Consider the following 17437-nt stretch of genomic DNA (forward strand, 5'->3'; position numbering starts at 1 on the left):
GAAAGAAGACGGTTTCTCTCTCCTCTTCCTACCGACCACATACCAAGGTGACGGGTTGTCACTCCCTCCAGCGTCACGACACAAGCGCTACTCTGAATTGAAAAACATTCACGCCCACCAAAACACCTCATCATCGTCGGCGGCAGAGTTCGCAAGGGGACGCTTCGCAAGCCTGGATCGGGTTTACGAATAACCGGGTGTCAGCGGGACATTGCAAGAGTTTAGGACGATGAGTTACGGATCCCCCCTCTACGGGTCCACACCCCACCCGGCGGACTACTACAGCTACAGCGGTAGTCCGTCGCCGACGCCTTCGCCGCGGCACAACTTCTACTATGCGCAACCGTCAACACCCCAGCGACCGCAGACTCGGGCTCACTTCCGCAACGGCAGCAGCGGCCAGAACGACTACAGAGCTACCTTTTCGCCCCGCTACAAGAGCACGGGTGAATATGCCACTGGCCCTGGTCTTAACGTGAGTTCGCGAAAGCAAAGTTTCTCAAAGGGGTCGAATCTTCCACCGAAGCGCGAGCGCCGCAGTTCTTACTCCTATTACCGGACCTCTCATGGGGATACCGACGAGGACGAGATCTTCGAGGTCGACGGCGTTACCTATGTTTTGCCAGCGCAGTCGAGGAGTCGAAGGCATCAAGATTATTATTACAATGCTGCTGGCGGACATGGCACTGATTACTACTACTACAAGCAGGGTCCCGTCTATGAGAAGGAGAGGACAGCATACTATGAGGATCCAGTGCAGCGCTCGGCAACCAGGCTAGGTAGCCACGCGCGCCGCGCGTCCGCCAATGTCCCCCCGCCGCGGTCTTCCACGGCGCGCCCCTCAAGCTCACACGCCAAGAAGGTACCGCCGACCACGCCTAAGGCTACCGAGGAGGACGCAAGGAGACACCGCATCCCTGCCGGCTACTCACTGAAGAACTGGGACCCTACTGAGGAGCCCATCATGCTGCTCGGAAGCGTTTTTGATTCCAATTCCTTGGGCAAGTGGATCTACGACTGGACTGTCCATGTCCATGGACCTGGCACCCCTTATCGGAAATGGCCGGCGAGCTATGGCTTCTTCTCATCCAGATCTCCGGAAAAGTGAAGCGTTCCGAGGAGTGTGTGCCCAAGATCCGTACCCAGGAAAACCGGGAGATGGTTGAGGACTTCATTGAATCCGGCGAGCGCCTAACTGACAAGCTCCGCGTCCTGTTGAAGCGATGCGAGGCTCCTATGCTCAAGGTCAACAAGCGCAAGGATGCCTCCCAGCTCGGCAAGAACGCCGGTATCGAATTCGTCGAGACCCTCTTTGGACGTGAGCGCGAGCTTGAAAAGACGGAGCGCTACATGCAGTCAGTCCGCCTCTGGAACCTGCGGTTCGATGCCAACTGCGAGGTAATCCTCCGGAAGCCCACCATGTAAAGATGTCCAAGGATTATGCCACTGGTTTTCTTTCTACTTCATCTACTCCATGGAATCTCCCACACCCACCCTATTATCACACGACACACTACACCATATTACACCACAAAACACCAAAAGAGATGGATCTATATCCATCCTGTACGATAGATTGGCGACCCTTTTTCCCGTTTTCCGGAGTCCGGATTGGTTCATCTCATCATACGAGGGGACCTTCCTTTCTTTCCATCCGGGGACATTCTCTTTATTATTATTTACTACGACCTACAGACGCTACTAGGGCAACCTACGCATGCATGAAGGGGGATGAAGGGCCTGGTCTTTCCTGTTATCTCAATGATACCCCAGCGAGAAGGAGCGCTATTGCTTTTTTACTACTATTATTACCCGGACCGTACCGCCTCGACGACGGCCAGCCACCAGAATGATTTGACGGGATTATGGGACCCGAATCACGGCACACAAAAAGTTGGAACTTGATTGGTTGGGATTTGTTTTCGGAATGTTCTAGGAGGTTGATTTCAGCAGGCGATGATACACATCGACCACAGCTACACTGTATTAATTGGTATTGGTATTGGTATTGCAGGGCCTATCGGACACGAGGTAGTCTCCGCCACAGAAGACGACGAGCAGGCTCTTTGGGATGGATGCGAATTTGTTTGGATTTTTAGCGACTCGATTTGGCGTTCTGTCGGCCACAGATGGCTTATAGATTTGAGGGCTCGCCTTCGTATCGACATGGGATTGCTTGGTTTAAGCGGGCTGGATATACCCTTCGTTTTATCTTTTTCTCTCTTAGAAGCAAGTCAAATCGAACACACGAACTTTACAAATAATATTACTGTGCCTTCATTGTCTTTTGTCGATTGATGTTTCTAGTTTTCATCCTTGGGTGGCATGGGCATGTTCTATGTCCTCCGTCTAGTGTGCTCGCGAGTCCAAACAGCCGAAGTTACACAAGGTACGGGTTCAGCAAGGGAAAGCGTGCGTGATGTGATGGAGAGGCAGGTAACCAGCCTGCTCAGGCATGCTGCCATGCCATACCATGCCACCGTACTTATTTATCACTGACGGTGCACTACTGTAGGGCTGTTACTGCGCTGTAGTTGGTAGCCTGTAAGAGGGGAAGAAGTGGATATCCGGGGGAGATCGTGAGTGGTGCGCGCCAAACGTCGTTGTTTTGCTGCGGGTTTGACGGGCTCTGAGCAGTGAATTAACGGGTACCTGCAATTGTTTTCAGTTTAGCACAACGTGCGCGCTGTGCTATTTTGGAATGCCAGTGGTGTGTTGTGTGTACCGCAGGTCAGGATCAATCTCGTATGCAGCGTCTCTCGGAGTCGGAACCATCCATTCATTCGTGGGTTGATTAATACGATCGATCAATTGATGGTTTGTATTTGATTTTTGTATCAGATATACACAAGTCCTGCCTAGCATCCGATCCTTCGTTTCGCGACCAATATTACACATCTCATTGCCAAGATACGATGTAGCTGGTACATCGATTGGATGGGCGGACGGATTTGGGTGGTGGAAGAAGGAAGTTGTTAGGGCATCAAATTGATCATTACACCACAACTTTGAACCGCCCAACCACAACACACCACCACCCACCGGAATATTGTGACCAGCAGGCAGGCTGACCGGCGAGAGAAAATTCACCATTTTCTCCCAACGGAAGCCCAATTTCTCTTGATTGATCTGCTGCTCAGCAGCAATTGCTATTGCGCCAGGTGCCCAAGGTAGCAGTGGCCCAAGTGAGTCACAATACAACCAAGTGTCCATGGCACTCTTATCGTTTGTTTCGTCTGAAGATGTGTAACGTACGTCCTTCCCGAGTTACAAGAGGAACGCGACGAAAACGTTTCGCCGAAATTTTTCGTGCTTCAGCCTCCCAGGGCAAGAGGGCTATCATCTTCTTCTTATCCCCCCCCCTCCTCCCTTTCCTGTGCACCCTTCTTCCTGCCGTCGATCTTTTTTTTTCGGTCCCTTCTTCGAATGCAGGGGAAAAGGCGGCAGTCTGTTATTTCTTTTTCTGGCGCCAGGGATGAGGACGGCCGCACATTTGTATACACACGGTCCTACCCTTGTCTGGGCGCAAATAAAAAGAAGAAGAAACGCCCAATGCGGCGGTTCTATGTGTGATTCGCGCCTCCGAAGAGCTAAGCCGGAGAGCGAGGGACTCCCTACTTCGCTCCGCCTGATAGAAATGTAACGAGGCTACAAGCTGTGACATGACGCTGACGCCGGGTTGTTTTTTCAGTAGTAGGCGGGTTCTTCGTCTATCCTGCGCAAGTGCGCGTAGATGGAGGTATGTATGTGTATACCCCGGATAGCAGGCAGTTGGCGATATACGGCGTCAACCGATCTCCCCGCGCGTGGCTTTGACAGCAAGACAAGTTGCGCACCTTTCCAAAGTGCTTTCCGGCTGTTGTCTACATGTTATCGAGAGTTGACTCTGACAAGCAACAAGCATGGGGCAGTAGCCATGCCGTCTTCAACTTGCCGCCAGAAACGTTGTGTGTGAAGGCTGAACGCGGCAGGGAATCTGTCAGTCGTTCAGCCTCCCGAAAGACCGCGAATCCTTGCTGGAGGAAATTGTTTCCTCTTCGGTCAATGCCAGCGAGATGGCATGGGTCAAGCATCTGTCTGCCTGTTCTATTCATGCTCACCCACTCATTATCGTTATGGATGCCTTTTCCTCGAAAAGAAAACGACGATCGATTTTTTTTTTTTTTTCCTTCTCATCTTCTTACTATTATTATGTCAGACACGCTCCGAAACCCCGTACACTGTGCAGCTGTGGCTGATGCTGGTTACCACCCATCCGCCCGTGATGGAGGGAGGGGTGCGATTCGAGAAGATCCGTTTGGTGTTCACATACCTCAACTGAGACCGTCTAATCTACCGTCATGGTGGGTATCGCTTTCCTTCCTTTCATGATCCGGGTGAGCCTATCTAATCTCCTACCGTACCCTGCCGGCCGTCCTTTCCCAAGACAAACGCATGTCCTGTGCCTTGCATTACACGTTCCGCGACACATAAAAACGCAATTCCCAGGTGGCTACGTCGCAACGTCTTGAACTCTATCGTGGATATAAGAATCTGTGCTCAAGAGAAGACGAAAGAAGAAAGATGCGCGGGTGCAGGTAGGTAGGTGCCATCGCTGCCCACTTACTTTGTGACTCGCGCGCCGGATCTGGGTCAAATCGGACATGTCACCACCGCCACCCAGCCCCCTCCCTATCTCCTTGATTGGATCTTGGTAATGTAGGTATGTATGTATGTGTAGTACTTGTATGAGGCATACAATCCCATGTGGCATCTTCGTCAGTCCTTGGGTCGCATCCAAAAAGGCCCCGACGCAGGGCGGCCAGAATAGAACGAACCAACAGCAACAACACCTTTCCCATGGCGGCCCCAGCTTCATTCCTTCCCTTCCGAAACCCGCGAGGCTGAGAAGCTATAATGCATCCAGGATCAATAATAAGTACAACCATAATACACACGGACACCATTCCATTGGGGGAGGGAGGGATCTACCCGCAAGCCACGATGTGTGATGCCTGCACACGTGCAGGTGTTCTGGTGGTGGGCTTAAGCGCCTGCGACCCCAAAGGCAGGCCCCGGCGAGTCGAGCTGCGTTCGGCACTTGTAGGTAGCCGGTTGGGGGCTAAAAACAGCAACGGGCTTGCCTCTGACCCCTCTCCTTCCTTCCCGGGATGACGAGCTCACATCTTCCATCTCATCTATTGATATATCTAACCCGCTATGTGTGGCACCTTTCTGGGTACATGTATGTATATCCAATGGGGATCGCGGGACGGGCATCATCGTGTGTTGTTTGCTTCTGTCCGGCCGGTTCCTTGTCTCTGTCGCTATGACTACAACTGGTTCAGATGTCTCGGCCGGCGGGCGCAGCAAGCAAGTTATCTCACTTCACTCACCAACCAGTAGTAGTGTTGCTGTTACTTCCAGCTTCTATGCTTCTATTCCCCCCTCCCCCAGCTAAAGTGCATGCAGTAGCGGCGCATGTAGGGTAACCTATATTTGCTACTAAAGAAAGAAACCACGACACCAAAGTCCTGCAGGAGGCTGACCTAATATCTGCCCATCTTCGACTATCCGGGACCGTAGGCTATTGGTCCCGATACTACCCATCCATCCCTCTTCTGTCCCACACCAACATGAATCACTGTCGAGCAAATCAGCTCCTGACTGGGGAAGCAGCCTTATGTTCACGTATTGGCCAAGCCTCTCCGTATTATTCTATATACATCTCACGCTAGTTATGCTGGCACCTGAGACTTGGGAGCGGCAACTGTAGGAGGCGTATAATGAATGTCCATGTTTCTCAGTGTCCTTCCCAGGTCGTACGGCTTATATGCGTGTACCCATCTTTCGGTGACCGAAGCTACACGAGTAACAGGGATGAAATAGTCCAGTCTGACTATCCACTGACTGTCCAGTCACTTGCTGCTAAGAGTCATATATATATGTACTTTGAGTTCGCTTGGGTTAGTCGCCGTCAAGGAACCAGTCTGTATGTTGGTTGGTTGCACTTGATGGACTGCTGCACTGTCTGTACTCTTTCATGACAATGGCCGGTGACTGGCACAGAAGCGCCTCCCCGCTTCCTGAAATGGGGGCCGGCGGGGGGTTGGTGGACAGGAAACACCGGCAACCCTTTTTTGGTAAGATCTGGATTAGGCTGAACTCTCTACCCACCACCATCTGTACTATTTGTGTTCTTCGTAAGCCCCGTCGGCATCTCTTGTCTAGATGGTAGATACGGGATCAACGCTTTTCGGATAGCAGGATGAATGATTCAAGGGGGCTGGGATATTATCGATGCCCACCGAGGTGCGAGGTCGAGTCAATTGACAAGTCGATGGCGCTTGCAATGCAAGCCATGCGTAACGCCGGCCTAGAGGGAACGAACGAGCACGATGGACGCCACCGGTGGCATGGCGCATGCACCGTCACACCTTCTGAGCAAGATCGCTGTGACCCTGTGACCGACTTGCCTGTCGGCCGTGCTGCTCAGCCGGCGTAATGGCACAGCGTGAGAGAGTCATGCCTCCGCAGTGGTTGTAGTTCGGTGAAGACGGCCAACGCTCGACTACGGATCGTGTGCAACGTCCCCAGCCTCTACCAGTACACACACAGAGCAACGTGGATACTACCATGTTGCCTTCTTCGTATGTACTGTAGGACGGACATAACCTAGTTGCCTAGGTACCTCGTCCAAAGAAATGGCAAGGTGCACACAGCATCCATGGATGTTTGGCGGGTCGGACGGGCTGACACGCGAACCGCAGGATTTCCCGAGGGGCTGATATCACACAACATGAACAGAACTACCATAAGAAATGTAAGCTGGTGAGAAAGATGGGCCGAATCGCCATCTTAAAATTAGCTGCCCGACGTAGCACGCACGCACACCACACACACACACACCCCTCCCAAGGAACAAGAGCTAATAGCGCAGCAGCTACTTGGTGTATCGTGTGCACTGCAGTAAGGAAACTTGTGCAAGTATGTATTTCGGGCCCGCAGAGAAAAAGACAAAAGAGAGGGGGTGGGGTGTGTGATTGTTCAGAAAGAGGATGGACGGAAACCAATTGATGGGCGCAACTCACATCAACCAACAACCTGGCTACCTACCTCCAGAATGGATGTTGGGTTCAGCAGTGAGTGCAGCAAGCCTGTCTGTCATGCATGTAGCAATATATTGACCAATTCCATGGCGCCATCCAATTAATAATAGAGTATTGACGTTTGATACCTACATAAGGTATGTCCATACCTTCATGATATGATGGCAGCAGAAATCTGCATCTGCGGCATCATGATCTGCCCCCTCACTCTCAGTGCATCTGTCACCAACTCTGACTGACTGGACTGACGCGTGAACGGCGGGGTTGGTTACCACCTTGGGCTGGGCACGCAGGATGCGGAAAAGCAAGTATACCCGTTGTGTGGAGTGCGACTGCAGCTGCAACTGCACAGCTTCTCTTTGGGTAACAACAACAACACCAACATGGGCATCGGCATCGACATCGGCATGGACGGCGCATGTTGTCGGCCCCTGCCCCCCCTCCTGTTCAATTGCGGCTAATGGCAGGTGTCTGCTGCCTATGTACACGCATCATCATCCAACTCACCTCCAATCAATCTCACGCAACTGGTCTGTTACCGAGCCCACACTCGTCATGGCACTTGCTTTTCGTAAGCCTTCAATGGAAACGGGAAGAGCCTTGCTTGCTAATAAGACGGGCTCATAGACATCCCCCGTGCGCGCGGGGCCACCAGCCAATTCCTGTGCGGATGTGAGTGAGCGATGAGGAGGATGAGTGAGGGGGGTGGTTGGGTTGTTGTTGGGAGGGAAGAAGCGTGAAGCCCAAACAAACCCCTCATCACTCACGCAGTCCATCTGCACATGTGCACTGCTCATGCACCTCACAGTACTGCACTTGGCTGCACTGCACCGTAAGCAGATCCCAGCCATGCGTGCGTCGGTGGTCTGTATGCGATGCGTGGGAGCGAGCGGGTGTTGCATGTGTTTGCCCAGGTATAGATGCCTTATCGCTTCGCATCGCTGCCTCGTTTTTTTGCTTTTCTTTCTGCCCTTTCCATGCATGGAAGGAATCCTTCCCGATCCTTCTGCGAACGAACGCCACCAGGCGTGCGCTCTCTCTCTCTTTCCTCTTACTCTTCTGGGTTGCCTGCTTGTTTGGCCACCCAACAGAGCCGACCCGGTCGCCTCCTATTCGTGGAATATCAGGAACGACCTGCATCGGTCCCACCACGTGTTTCTCTCTCTCCCGGGCATCCCCGGCTCGGCCGGTGGACTGCTTCTCGAGCGCCGGGGCAATGAGTGGTGGGTAAAAAGGGGGTCACGGGCAAAGCTAAGCTGCCAAACTCAATTGAAGTGGTATGGTATGTATTGAGTTCTGATATGCATGGTTCTCGACGGGGAGGACATTTCGATATCACAAGGGTCGACGATTGTTTGCATACTACGATTGAGTTTCTGGGTTACAGGATCGATGTGGGCTGGAGCCCCTACCCCTGGATCGGCCTGTTTGATCGCGTCAAGGGGCTTCTACTGCACGCGCAGAGGGTATGTCGTGATATGCTTTTAGGAGCCCCCCTTTGGTTTGATTTACGCCTACATTACAAGTATGGATGCATTCAATCTCGTGCCGTTCGTTCCCTTGCCCTCTCCTGAGTAAGGGACGGCATCCGACGTACGCTTTGTGAATGATGTGGCTCTTAGGATCATCATCGACTCAGAGCCTAATGTTGTTCTTACATAATTGGCTTCAAGGAAAAAGGTAGTAGGAAGATAGTCCTGTTAGTATATTTGAAGCATAATGGCGGTGTTGAGCGGCGTCCTTGGCATCATATGAATATGGCGGCAATGGCACTGTGGTCAACCATTGCCCCGCTACCTGGTACTCATGTCGTGATGAATTCCAGACGCAAATCTTGCCCAGCATCATTTCAAAATGTGTACCCGCTGGTTCATGCTGAAAGCGAGGTCTGTTGATCATGTAGCTTGATGAGCAAGTCCTCAGGTACTGACAATCTGTGTCGCCAGGATCCTGTTGCCAGTCAGCAATATCCAACCCCTTAATGACATGACAATTCAAACCAATCTCATAGTTTCTACCCTAGGCGTATGCTTCCAAGGCCCTTTCGTAACCCAAAGCAGCATCGTCAAGTGGACACAAGTTAGCCAAATCACAACTCCTTGAAACCCCCTTGCTCCCGGAAGTGAACTGATGTCGCTCGCATATACTTGCCCAAGTTCAACACGGTCAAACAACACCAAGCCCACCGATAAGATACGTGTGTGTGCAATGATACCTCTCATTGTTGCGCCTAGTGCAGTTTCACTGTCTGGCAGGTGTCCTGACCGCACCCGCGAGTGTGATCCCATCGCTGACAACAATGATGTATGTGCCAGGCAGCAGATGGAAGGCCCGAACCACCCTTGAGATCTGAATTGCGGATGCCCTTGATACCGCCGGTATAGCATGATGCTGAACACCCTATCTGTGAGTTGCGTCCTTCTAGGGAGACACTGCAACGATATTAGACAGTAGAGACAAACAGTAGATATCTCGGTATACTTGAATAAGCCAGGAATGATGTGACAACATGACTGATATATGGCAATCGTATAAGAATAGGGCACGACCAAGTCAGTGTCGGGTCTTGAAGTTTCCCTCGCGACTCTCCTCCGAATATCGCACACACAGTTCACGTCAATGGCGGAAATCAGTTGCACTGAGGGAGGTTCATTGGTCGGGATGAATCATGTAATCATATAACTCGCTCCTATCTATCATGGGATATCACGCATATTCGCTTTTACATTAGCACTATACCAATTAACATCGGCCTCAATTTCGTACCCATCCTCGTCGTGTACATGTAACCCCAATACGCTCATAAATTTTCCGTTTCCAATTATTGAAGAAGTGAAGATCCGAAACCGCTCTTACTCGTTTCGCGCGTCTACTCCATTGGAGGAGATGCGCCATGGGCAGGCTTCGGGTCACCGAAGACGTCGTCTCCCCCCTCGGTCAGGCTGCCGGTAACAGACGTGTCGAACATGCCGGCCCGGTTGACAGGCTTCCGGGCAATCTCGTTGCTCTTCCTCTGCTTTCGGGCAAGGTCCAGACTCTTCGAGGACCTCGCGCGGCCTTCATCGTTGTTCTTGGGCTTGATGAAATTCTGCTTCAGGCGGTCCCCGAGGTCGAACGAAGCGCCCCTTGGCTTGCCGGGCGACTCTTCCTCGATGTTCTCAAGTCTGTTCCGTTCCTCCTCCTCTTTCTCCTTGCGCTCTTCTATCCGCCGTATGGCCTCCTGCGTGAGTTCTTGTCTGAACATGCGCTCCACGACATCCTTCTTGCGAGTGCGACGGTCACCCACGGAAATGAGGACACCTGCGGTGATGTTGACAGCAATAGAACAACAGAGGATCGTGGCCGTAGCCGCTGCTGGACGGACGTGGTAGTCGATGATCCACGTCGTGAGACCCAGAGCCAACTGAAAGCAAGAATGGCAGTCGAGCAACACCACAATGGCGACAAGAAGGCGCAATGGGAAGGCATAGTGTGTCTCCGTCTCGTGAGGCTTATAGAATGTGTGAGACTTGGAGAAACACGCTTGGTGGTGTTCGAGCTTCGCTTGCTGGTGTGGGGTAAGTACGGAGTGCTCTTCCCCCTTTTTCGTATGTATTTGACGTTGGGCCTCAATGTCCTCCTGTTCAGCGCGCCTTGAAATCACGGGCTCGGATGGGAGGTCGTTGTGGTCCTTGAGATCCGGGACGTGCATCTTATCGCGTAGTTTCCAGGTAAGATGATGGTACCGGGCAATAAAGCACATGTGATATGTATCAACCAGTCGCCAGGGAATCATACCATCACCTACGACGGCAAACAGAGCAACAAGGACGTTGTCAATGACGTCGATGATGTAATCTCTCCTTTCTTCATCGCCTAGATAGATCCATCCGATGAGGAAGAGAACCCATGCCAAACCGAAGACGGTGATGAGGAAGGCGTAGAGGGTAACGAGGAATCCAAGGGGCCTTCGAACATACTGGCCAAAAGCCTTCATGCTACGCTTGAAGGCGGAACGCTTCGAGTGAAGCATATGCCGCACATGGTCGTTGAGCTCCTCCAGATCTTCATCGCTCCAGTGGGCAAGCGACGTATCGCTAGGACGCACAGCGTAGAAGCGTTCGGTCATATAACTTGGTATCCGTTCTACGGACGGTCTCCCAGCGGGCTCTTCTTCCTCCTCCTCCTCCACATCCTTGAGTGGCCTATCAGTGCCCTGTTGTGGAACACCCTGCTGCCGAGGCTCTGGGGTGTAACGAGCAGACTGATCGGTACCAAGTCCGCCATCCTGTGACGGAAAGGCACCGGGCATATCAGATACGCGTGTGAGATTGTACGTCGGTCGTCTGTTGACCCATCTTCCAAGCGAAGGCACGAAGAGAGAGTTCTGGACGTTGGTAATCGAAGACAGCGTCGAAACCTCGGGATCTAAAGCCGCATTAGCAATGGACGTTAAGGAGGGGGTTAACTGGCGTAAAGGTTGTACGTACCAACGACATCTAGCATGTCAACAATGTTGGAATCATATTCATCCGCTTGCGATGGTTGCCCCCTCGGGTTGTTGGCAGGTTCCGGCCGCATCGTGGCACGACTGAATCTGTGGAAAAGGCCTCGTCGCTCTGGCGCTTGGGCAGGGGCAGGGGCAGGGGCAGGGGCAGGGCCTGCCTCAGCACCGCCGAAGTCTGTGGCCTGGGTGTTGCCATCTGGACCGGTGTTGTCGTCGACATCAAGCATGGACCGAACTTGCTGGGGCGGGTTCGCATTCCGGTCATGTGCAGGCGTCGGGGAGCCTCCGGACAACCTCCTCAGATGGATGGACTGCTGGTCTTGCGGCACCCTGGCGCCGTCGACGTCGAGCATGGAGCGGACATTTTGGGGGTTTGCTTTGTTTCTGGCATCGGCTTTGGAAGGGGGAGCTCTGCGAATGCGAATATTAGATTGCCGGGGTTGCAGGGTCCGAAGGGGACGGAAACGGTGGCGCGGCTCTGCAGCTGGGGGTGCGGCGGCGGCGGCGGCGGCGGTGTTGAGGTTGGCGTCGGTATCGGCAGTATTGGCAGTATTGGCGGTGGCAGTGGGCGAGGGATCGGGATCGGAATTAGGATTGGGGGTGTTAGTGACGGGGGAAAGTAGCTGCTTTGCTGTCGTGGGGGCTCGAGGCGTTCGTCGGCCATGGTATATTATTACCCAAGGCGGCGGGTTATTAAATGATTACTGTAATATAATATGGTAAACGCGCGACAGCATTGTTGGAGTTGTTTTATTTCGGAGGAGAACACGAGTAAAGAGGGAGCAAACATCCATCCGCGGCGCTGGCGGTTGGTGGTAGGCAGTTTCATCGACTTTTAGCCATCGCTCATCACGTCAAGCGCGGAAGTCCGGACCCATGGAGGACCCTGTCACCCTGTCGAGAAGATGCAGAGGTCGAGAGACCTTGGAAAAGCCGCAACTTTCTGGGCGCATTGCAGAGCGCCATCAGCCCCGATCGCAATTTGCTGAGACCGGTGACGTCGTGCACTCCACTTTGGGCCCTGCTCAGTGCCTGCTCAGTGCCTGCCCAGTGACATGATCGAGCGGAGGCTAGCCGCACGACTGAAACTTTTCTAGGTTAATGCCGGCCAAACACCGCTTGCTCGGTCAGCCTCTAGCCGGGATGCTTGGAATTCACAACAAAAGTCAAGCACTCGCCGTGAAACATTGTCCAACTCGGACGAACCAGACCGCCCGAGCTCTCATTCCCACAACGTGCAGACCCTTCCAGATCAGATACCAACCTGCTTACTCAAGTGCCGTTTGATCCTTCTCTGCAACCCTGCCGCATGAATCAGCACTCGTTTGGTTGTGCCGTCTGCCGTGCATGGATGAGTGGAGTGGTGTACGTTACCTCCGCGACGATCACGGTCATTGGCAACCGTGATCTGTCTGGCTGGCCCACGGGCCGAACCATCACAAGGCATGAATGGGCCAATGAGCTTGGAATCGCATCTGGACAAGCATTGAGGGGATCTAGACACCTCTTGGCACCTCGTCTTTCCTTGGCTATTCTGTTTTTATTACTTAGTTCTGGTGTGCAGTCCTGTCTTCCATCGAATTTATTACTGTATCAGGCCTATTCTCATCATCTTCGGCCCAAGTCTAGAATGGCCGGTCTGGCACGACCAGCAGGAGTCAGACTAATAGGTACTACTCGAGAGATTGGATGCACGCCGCTAACCGAATCACGCCCCACTGCCAATCGGATTATTGAGATATCGAGATTACCCATTTGACCATGAACTTCAGCTGGCAAGCTTGATCAATTGAACGCACGTCGTATGATGAACGAGTATCCGTAACGGTCTTGAGCTAAGCGAATCACTTACCTCAGCCACGAATCGGCCGGTTCTCGATTTTCACAAGGAGCTGGTGCCTTCCCATGGCCGCCATATACAGTATCGAGCACTTCGATAAGGCCATACGATTAAGTTAACAAGTAGCTTGCACCCCTTACAATCGTGCCCGGTCACCTAGGCCCACTTTGATAGCTTCTGGGGTCTTGGGGAGCGATTTGAGAACGCAGTTCCCAGCATCATGGGTCGCGGAGGCAGGTCCAGCAACGCCTCCTCCATCAGGACGGCCACGTCCCCTGCGCATCCAAAAGACACGGAACATCCGGCGCCGCCGCGACCGTACTTGTGGACGATACGTCTCGCCTTGGTGGAGGCCGAGGGGTCAGTATCAACATCGTTATCCGCCCCTCCACCTTGTATGAGAAGCTCCCGCTCCACACGGATGCTGCGCTGGCGGAAGGCCGAAGCCTCTGCGCCAGCGGATAGTCCGCATCGAGCCGGGCCATCTTGAGGTCTGGAAAGGAGGCCTCGCAGCGAGCACGCATCCGCCGGGCGATGGGCGAGTCAAGCGTCAGGTCGAAGTGGGGCACGTGCGACTCGGTGATGCCCCCGATGAGAAGGACGTCGCCATTCCGCGGCACGAGGAACACAATCCCGTTGGCGCTGTGGGCGGCGTTGGCTGAGATGGTCAGAGCGGCGTCAATCATGGGGAAGTCACGGCCGTCGTTGACCACACGGATTGTGCCGCCCCGTATCTGGTAGCACGAGTCGTCGCCCGCCAGTTCGGTGCCCGCAAGCCCCGTGGCGTTGACGGTGGCGTCTGCGTGACCGCGCCGTAGCTGCTATTCACACGCTGTTCTTCGATGATGGATGCGCTGTGCCTTAAGCCACGGACGCCGCTCGCCATGATCTCCAGCATTTTGGTCGTCTCGATCGGGTTCCCCTCAACAGGCTCGGGGAAGAAGAAGCTGACGTGCTTCATGCCAACGCCGGCGCGTTCAATTGACAACGGGCCATCCTTCCGGGGGAGCCGTAGGCGATGGCGTCCTAGGCATGGTACGATACCTATCGACTCCCGACGTCAGCGCCTCTCTTGCAGGAAAGTCGGAAACTCATGCATACCATGCACCAGCGCCTGAAGTTACGCTGCGAGATGGCGTCTGTGTGCTGCCCGCAGACGCGGGTGGAAAATCCCACAACGCCCCCGCGATCTGCAATATGAGCCGTTGTGGGGACCCATACGAGGCCCACCCCTTGGCCTGGATCGTGATGTGGCAGCCTTTGTCCACCAGCGTCCAAACCGTCACCAAGCCCGTGACCCCGCCCCCGACGATCATGACTCTATGGGAGGAGTCTACGGGCGTGCGGAGAGGGGCTGGGAACGGTGTCGGGTCCCTCCAGAAGGTAAGAATCTCGCGTGACTGCATTCTGGGTGATTGGTTAAAGGACATCGCCAATACAAAACAATGTTGAGCTCCCATGAACGCAGCAGTAGACATGTTGAGCTCTCAGGATTTGTGATGCATCATACTCTCATATGCACTGTTCCTGAACCGGAGAATGGCTCCTCTATATAGCGGCTTCCCCCTCGTATCGACAGCAAGCGATGAATGTAAGTGAAGGTAAGCAACATCGCTGTGCTGTCGTTATCCAGATCTAATGGTAGAATCCTGCTCTCTCGACCCTCAACGTCAGACCCGGTGTTCTATGGTGTGAGAAGGAAGCTTGCCCTCGACTTGAAGTGATACTTTCACTGCCAATCAAATGATGAGTCGTGTGAAGGAATAGAGAATAGGGGAGAGGGAGAGAGAGGTTAGCTCACGTCTAATAAACAACCAAACCGGAGAACTCCCCGAGTGTATGCTACCCAGTTACTTTGGTTCGTTGCCAAGCTACCCTAGTTGAAAGTGAAGACCCAGATAGAGCAAATTACCCTCAAACATAAGAACCCGGAAAGAAACCATCACAACCGGGTATTTTCAGTTCTTCCTGCCGCTGGTTGAATGTTTGCATAAACATTGGAGTTACGGCTTATACGCCAGCCTACCTGTTCGCTTGCTGGCATGTGCTTTTTCAAGAATCTGTCGTTGGCAATGCTGGCATCATCGTCTTTCTCGTGGCCCCTCAATGATGGTCTTTCCCTTTGCTTCGGGTGGGTTGGACTATGCGAACAAGGAATCAAATCGTACTGCTTGCGTTTCGATATTGTGGAATTGAATAGCAAATGTAATGTACTAGTGTCTAATAGCTCAGGGGTTAGGAAACATGCAATAAAACATCTTAACATATTATACTCTATCCATTGTATTTAACCACTGCCGTGGTTCTCCAGCTAGTTGTTCTTTATCCTATAGTTGCTACTTAATGATATCTAGATGTGGATAAGTATGCATTCTTAGTGCTGCGTAGTAGATGACCGCTGATGATTCATGTATCGTTGTACAGTTCGGATCCTCATTGAATGGTAGTTTGCCTATATTCACAATTATTATCACTTTGATGATTAGTGGCCGGGGATATGCAACAGTGAATATAATCATAGTGACTGTTGGGAAAACGGCATAAATCCCTTCTGTTTCACATTCGACTCTGCTTTCCTCATAACCTTTTCCAGTCGCACCCTTCACATCTGCACAGCAACAAATCAATCTCCGGACTTGCCTTCTCTCTGCTTGTTGGCATTCATCCCTTTTCATACCACCAACCAGTTTGAAACCTGGAAGATAGCCACAATGGGTCCCTTTCTCGCCGTCTTCCTCATCCTCCTGGGCTTTCTCCCTGCCGCTCTAGGTGACAACAACCAGACCCATGTACCGTCCAATGTCCCGCCCAAGGCAGAAGATAAACCTGATTAGAAGCCGGTAGTGGCGCCGGAGCTCCGGTTGAACCTGGAAGCTGGTCTTTATGACCATCTACCTCCGACTTGGGGTTACTGGAAGGGCTGGGAATCTGGGTGGATTCCCAAGCCCTGCCGCGAAGCTGCTGAACAGAGACAACTCAACCCTTGGGAGATGGAGGTCTATAGTGTCAAGTTCACCGACTGCGACGAACCGTGGACGATCTGTTGCCACTTCAGTGACAGCAGCAGCATCGTCTCCATGGTGGAGGTAAGTAAACCTTTGTGTTACCCCGGAGTGTTGTTCCAACCGCCCCAGGGCATACCACACCTCGCATGCCCAGGCTATCGAGAACACTACTAACCATACTCGCTTATTTGTAGACTTTCGGTAAGATTCCCCTCGGCATGCGAGAATATGTCAGCACCATCGTCACGCTTCCCAGCCTAGGCCCCGGAGCTGCTGGAGTGACATACTCCGAGACGGATATCCCAGTCATTGGTATCCGGTACGGCTTCTTCCAGGAAGAGCTCCTGGCCCACGAAATCTCGCACATCTTGGACTTCCACGCTCTAAAGCAGTACACCAACGGCAGCGACTTCAGCACGGGCAGCTGGTGGAAGGGCAACTACAGCCTGGATGATGCTGCCGTGAGCAGATACGCTCTTACCAGATGACAGGAGAACTTTGCCGAGGCCGGTGGTGCCGCGCTATATGATTTGGTCGTTCCTGGTGGCCTTTCCGACATCACGGCAGATGCCAAATCAGTAAGTGATTTTCGTGATTGCTCTAATTGTATCATCCTGATTTTTATTTCCCCGAGTACCCTACTGATGTGACACGATTGGCAGGTTTCTCATGTCATCTCGACTTACAAGAACGTGCTCGGCGACATCATCAAGCCTCGGTCTAAGCCCAAGTGCACGAAGCGTTGGGCGAATCACCAGGTCGTCCCCGTCGACGACAGGAGGATACCCCCGTACCCTGCTCCGGACGTCAGAATCAAGGCGAAGGGTATTGAGCAGATCGCGAATCCCGGCAAGAAGGAGATCAAGTGCGTTCTGCCGCATTAGTGGAACATTGGGACCAAGCTGCTTGAGGTTAAAGGGTTAGGAACATGCAGTCAGAGGGTGGCCGGTTGATGCTTAGATAGTTCCGGGCTCCATTTCGCGGCCAAATCTGCAATTTCATATTAAGTCTGTTTTCT

The 17437-nt window shown here is 52.9% G+C and overlaps 4 protein-coding genes across 4 annotated transcripts; 2 read left to right on the forward strand and 2 right to left on the reverse strand.

Moving 5' to 3' along the window:
• Positions 1-229: 229 nt before the first annotated feature.
• On the forward strand, positions 230-1425 carry PG986_011823 (Vegetative cell wall protein gp1; the record flags this gene model as incomplete). The annotated part of the gene is made up of 2 exons (XM_066848045.1): positions 230-1030; positions 1093-1425. The coding sequence occupies 2 exons, from the start codon at positions 230-232 to the stop codon at positions 1423-1425; spliced, it is 1134 nt and encodes a 377-aa protein (XP_066694741.1).
• Positions 1426-9957: 8532 nt separating this feature from the next.
• Positions 9958-12230, reverse strand: PG986_011824 (uncharacterized protein; the record flags this gene model as incomplete). Its single annotated transcript, XM_066848046.1, has 2 exons — positions 9958-11495; positions 11558-12230. Coding segments are annotated over 2 exons (2211 nt in total), but the record flags the coding sequence as incomplete, so codon positions are not given.
• A 1441-nt stretch (positions 12231-13671) lies between these two features.
• On the reverse strand, positions 13672-14375 carry PG986_011825 (uncharacterized protein; the record flags this gene model as incomplete). Its single annotated transcript, XM_066848047.1, has 2 exons — positions 13672-14232; positions 14289-14375. The coding sequence occupies 2 exons, from the start codon at positions 14373-14375 to the stop codon at positions 13672-13674; spliced, it is 648 nt and encodes a 215-aa protein (XP_066694743.1).
• A 1750-nt stretch (positions 14376-16125) lies between these two features.
• PG986_011826 (uncharacterized protein) lies at positions 16126-17303 on the forward strand (the record flags this gene model as incomplete). Its single annotated transcript, XM_066848048.1, has 5 exons — positions 16126-16183; positions 16259-16500; positions 16614-16880; positions 16911-16997; positions 17082-17303. The coding sequence occupies 5 exons, from the start codon at positions 16126-16128 to the stop codon at positions 17301-17303; spliced, it is 876 nt and encodes a 291-aa protein (XP_066694744.1).
• Positions 17304-17437: the final 134 nt, after the last annotated feature.

The sequence above is a fragment of the Apiospora aurea genome (assembly GCF_038362705.1).
Source record: "Apiospora aurea strain CBS 24483 chromosome Unknown utg000008l_segment0_segment0, whole genome shotgun sequence".
NCBI classification, from domain to species: domain Eukaryota; kingdom Fungi; phylum Ascomycota; class Sordariomycetes; order Amphisphaeriales; family Apiosporaceae; genus Apiospora; species Apiospora aurea.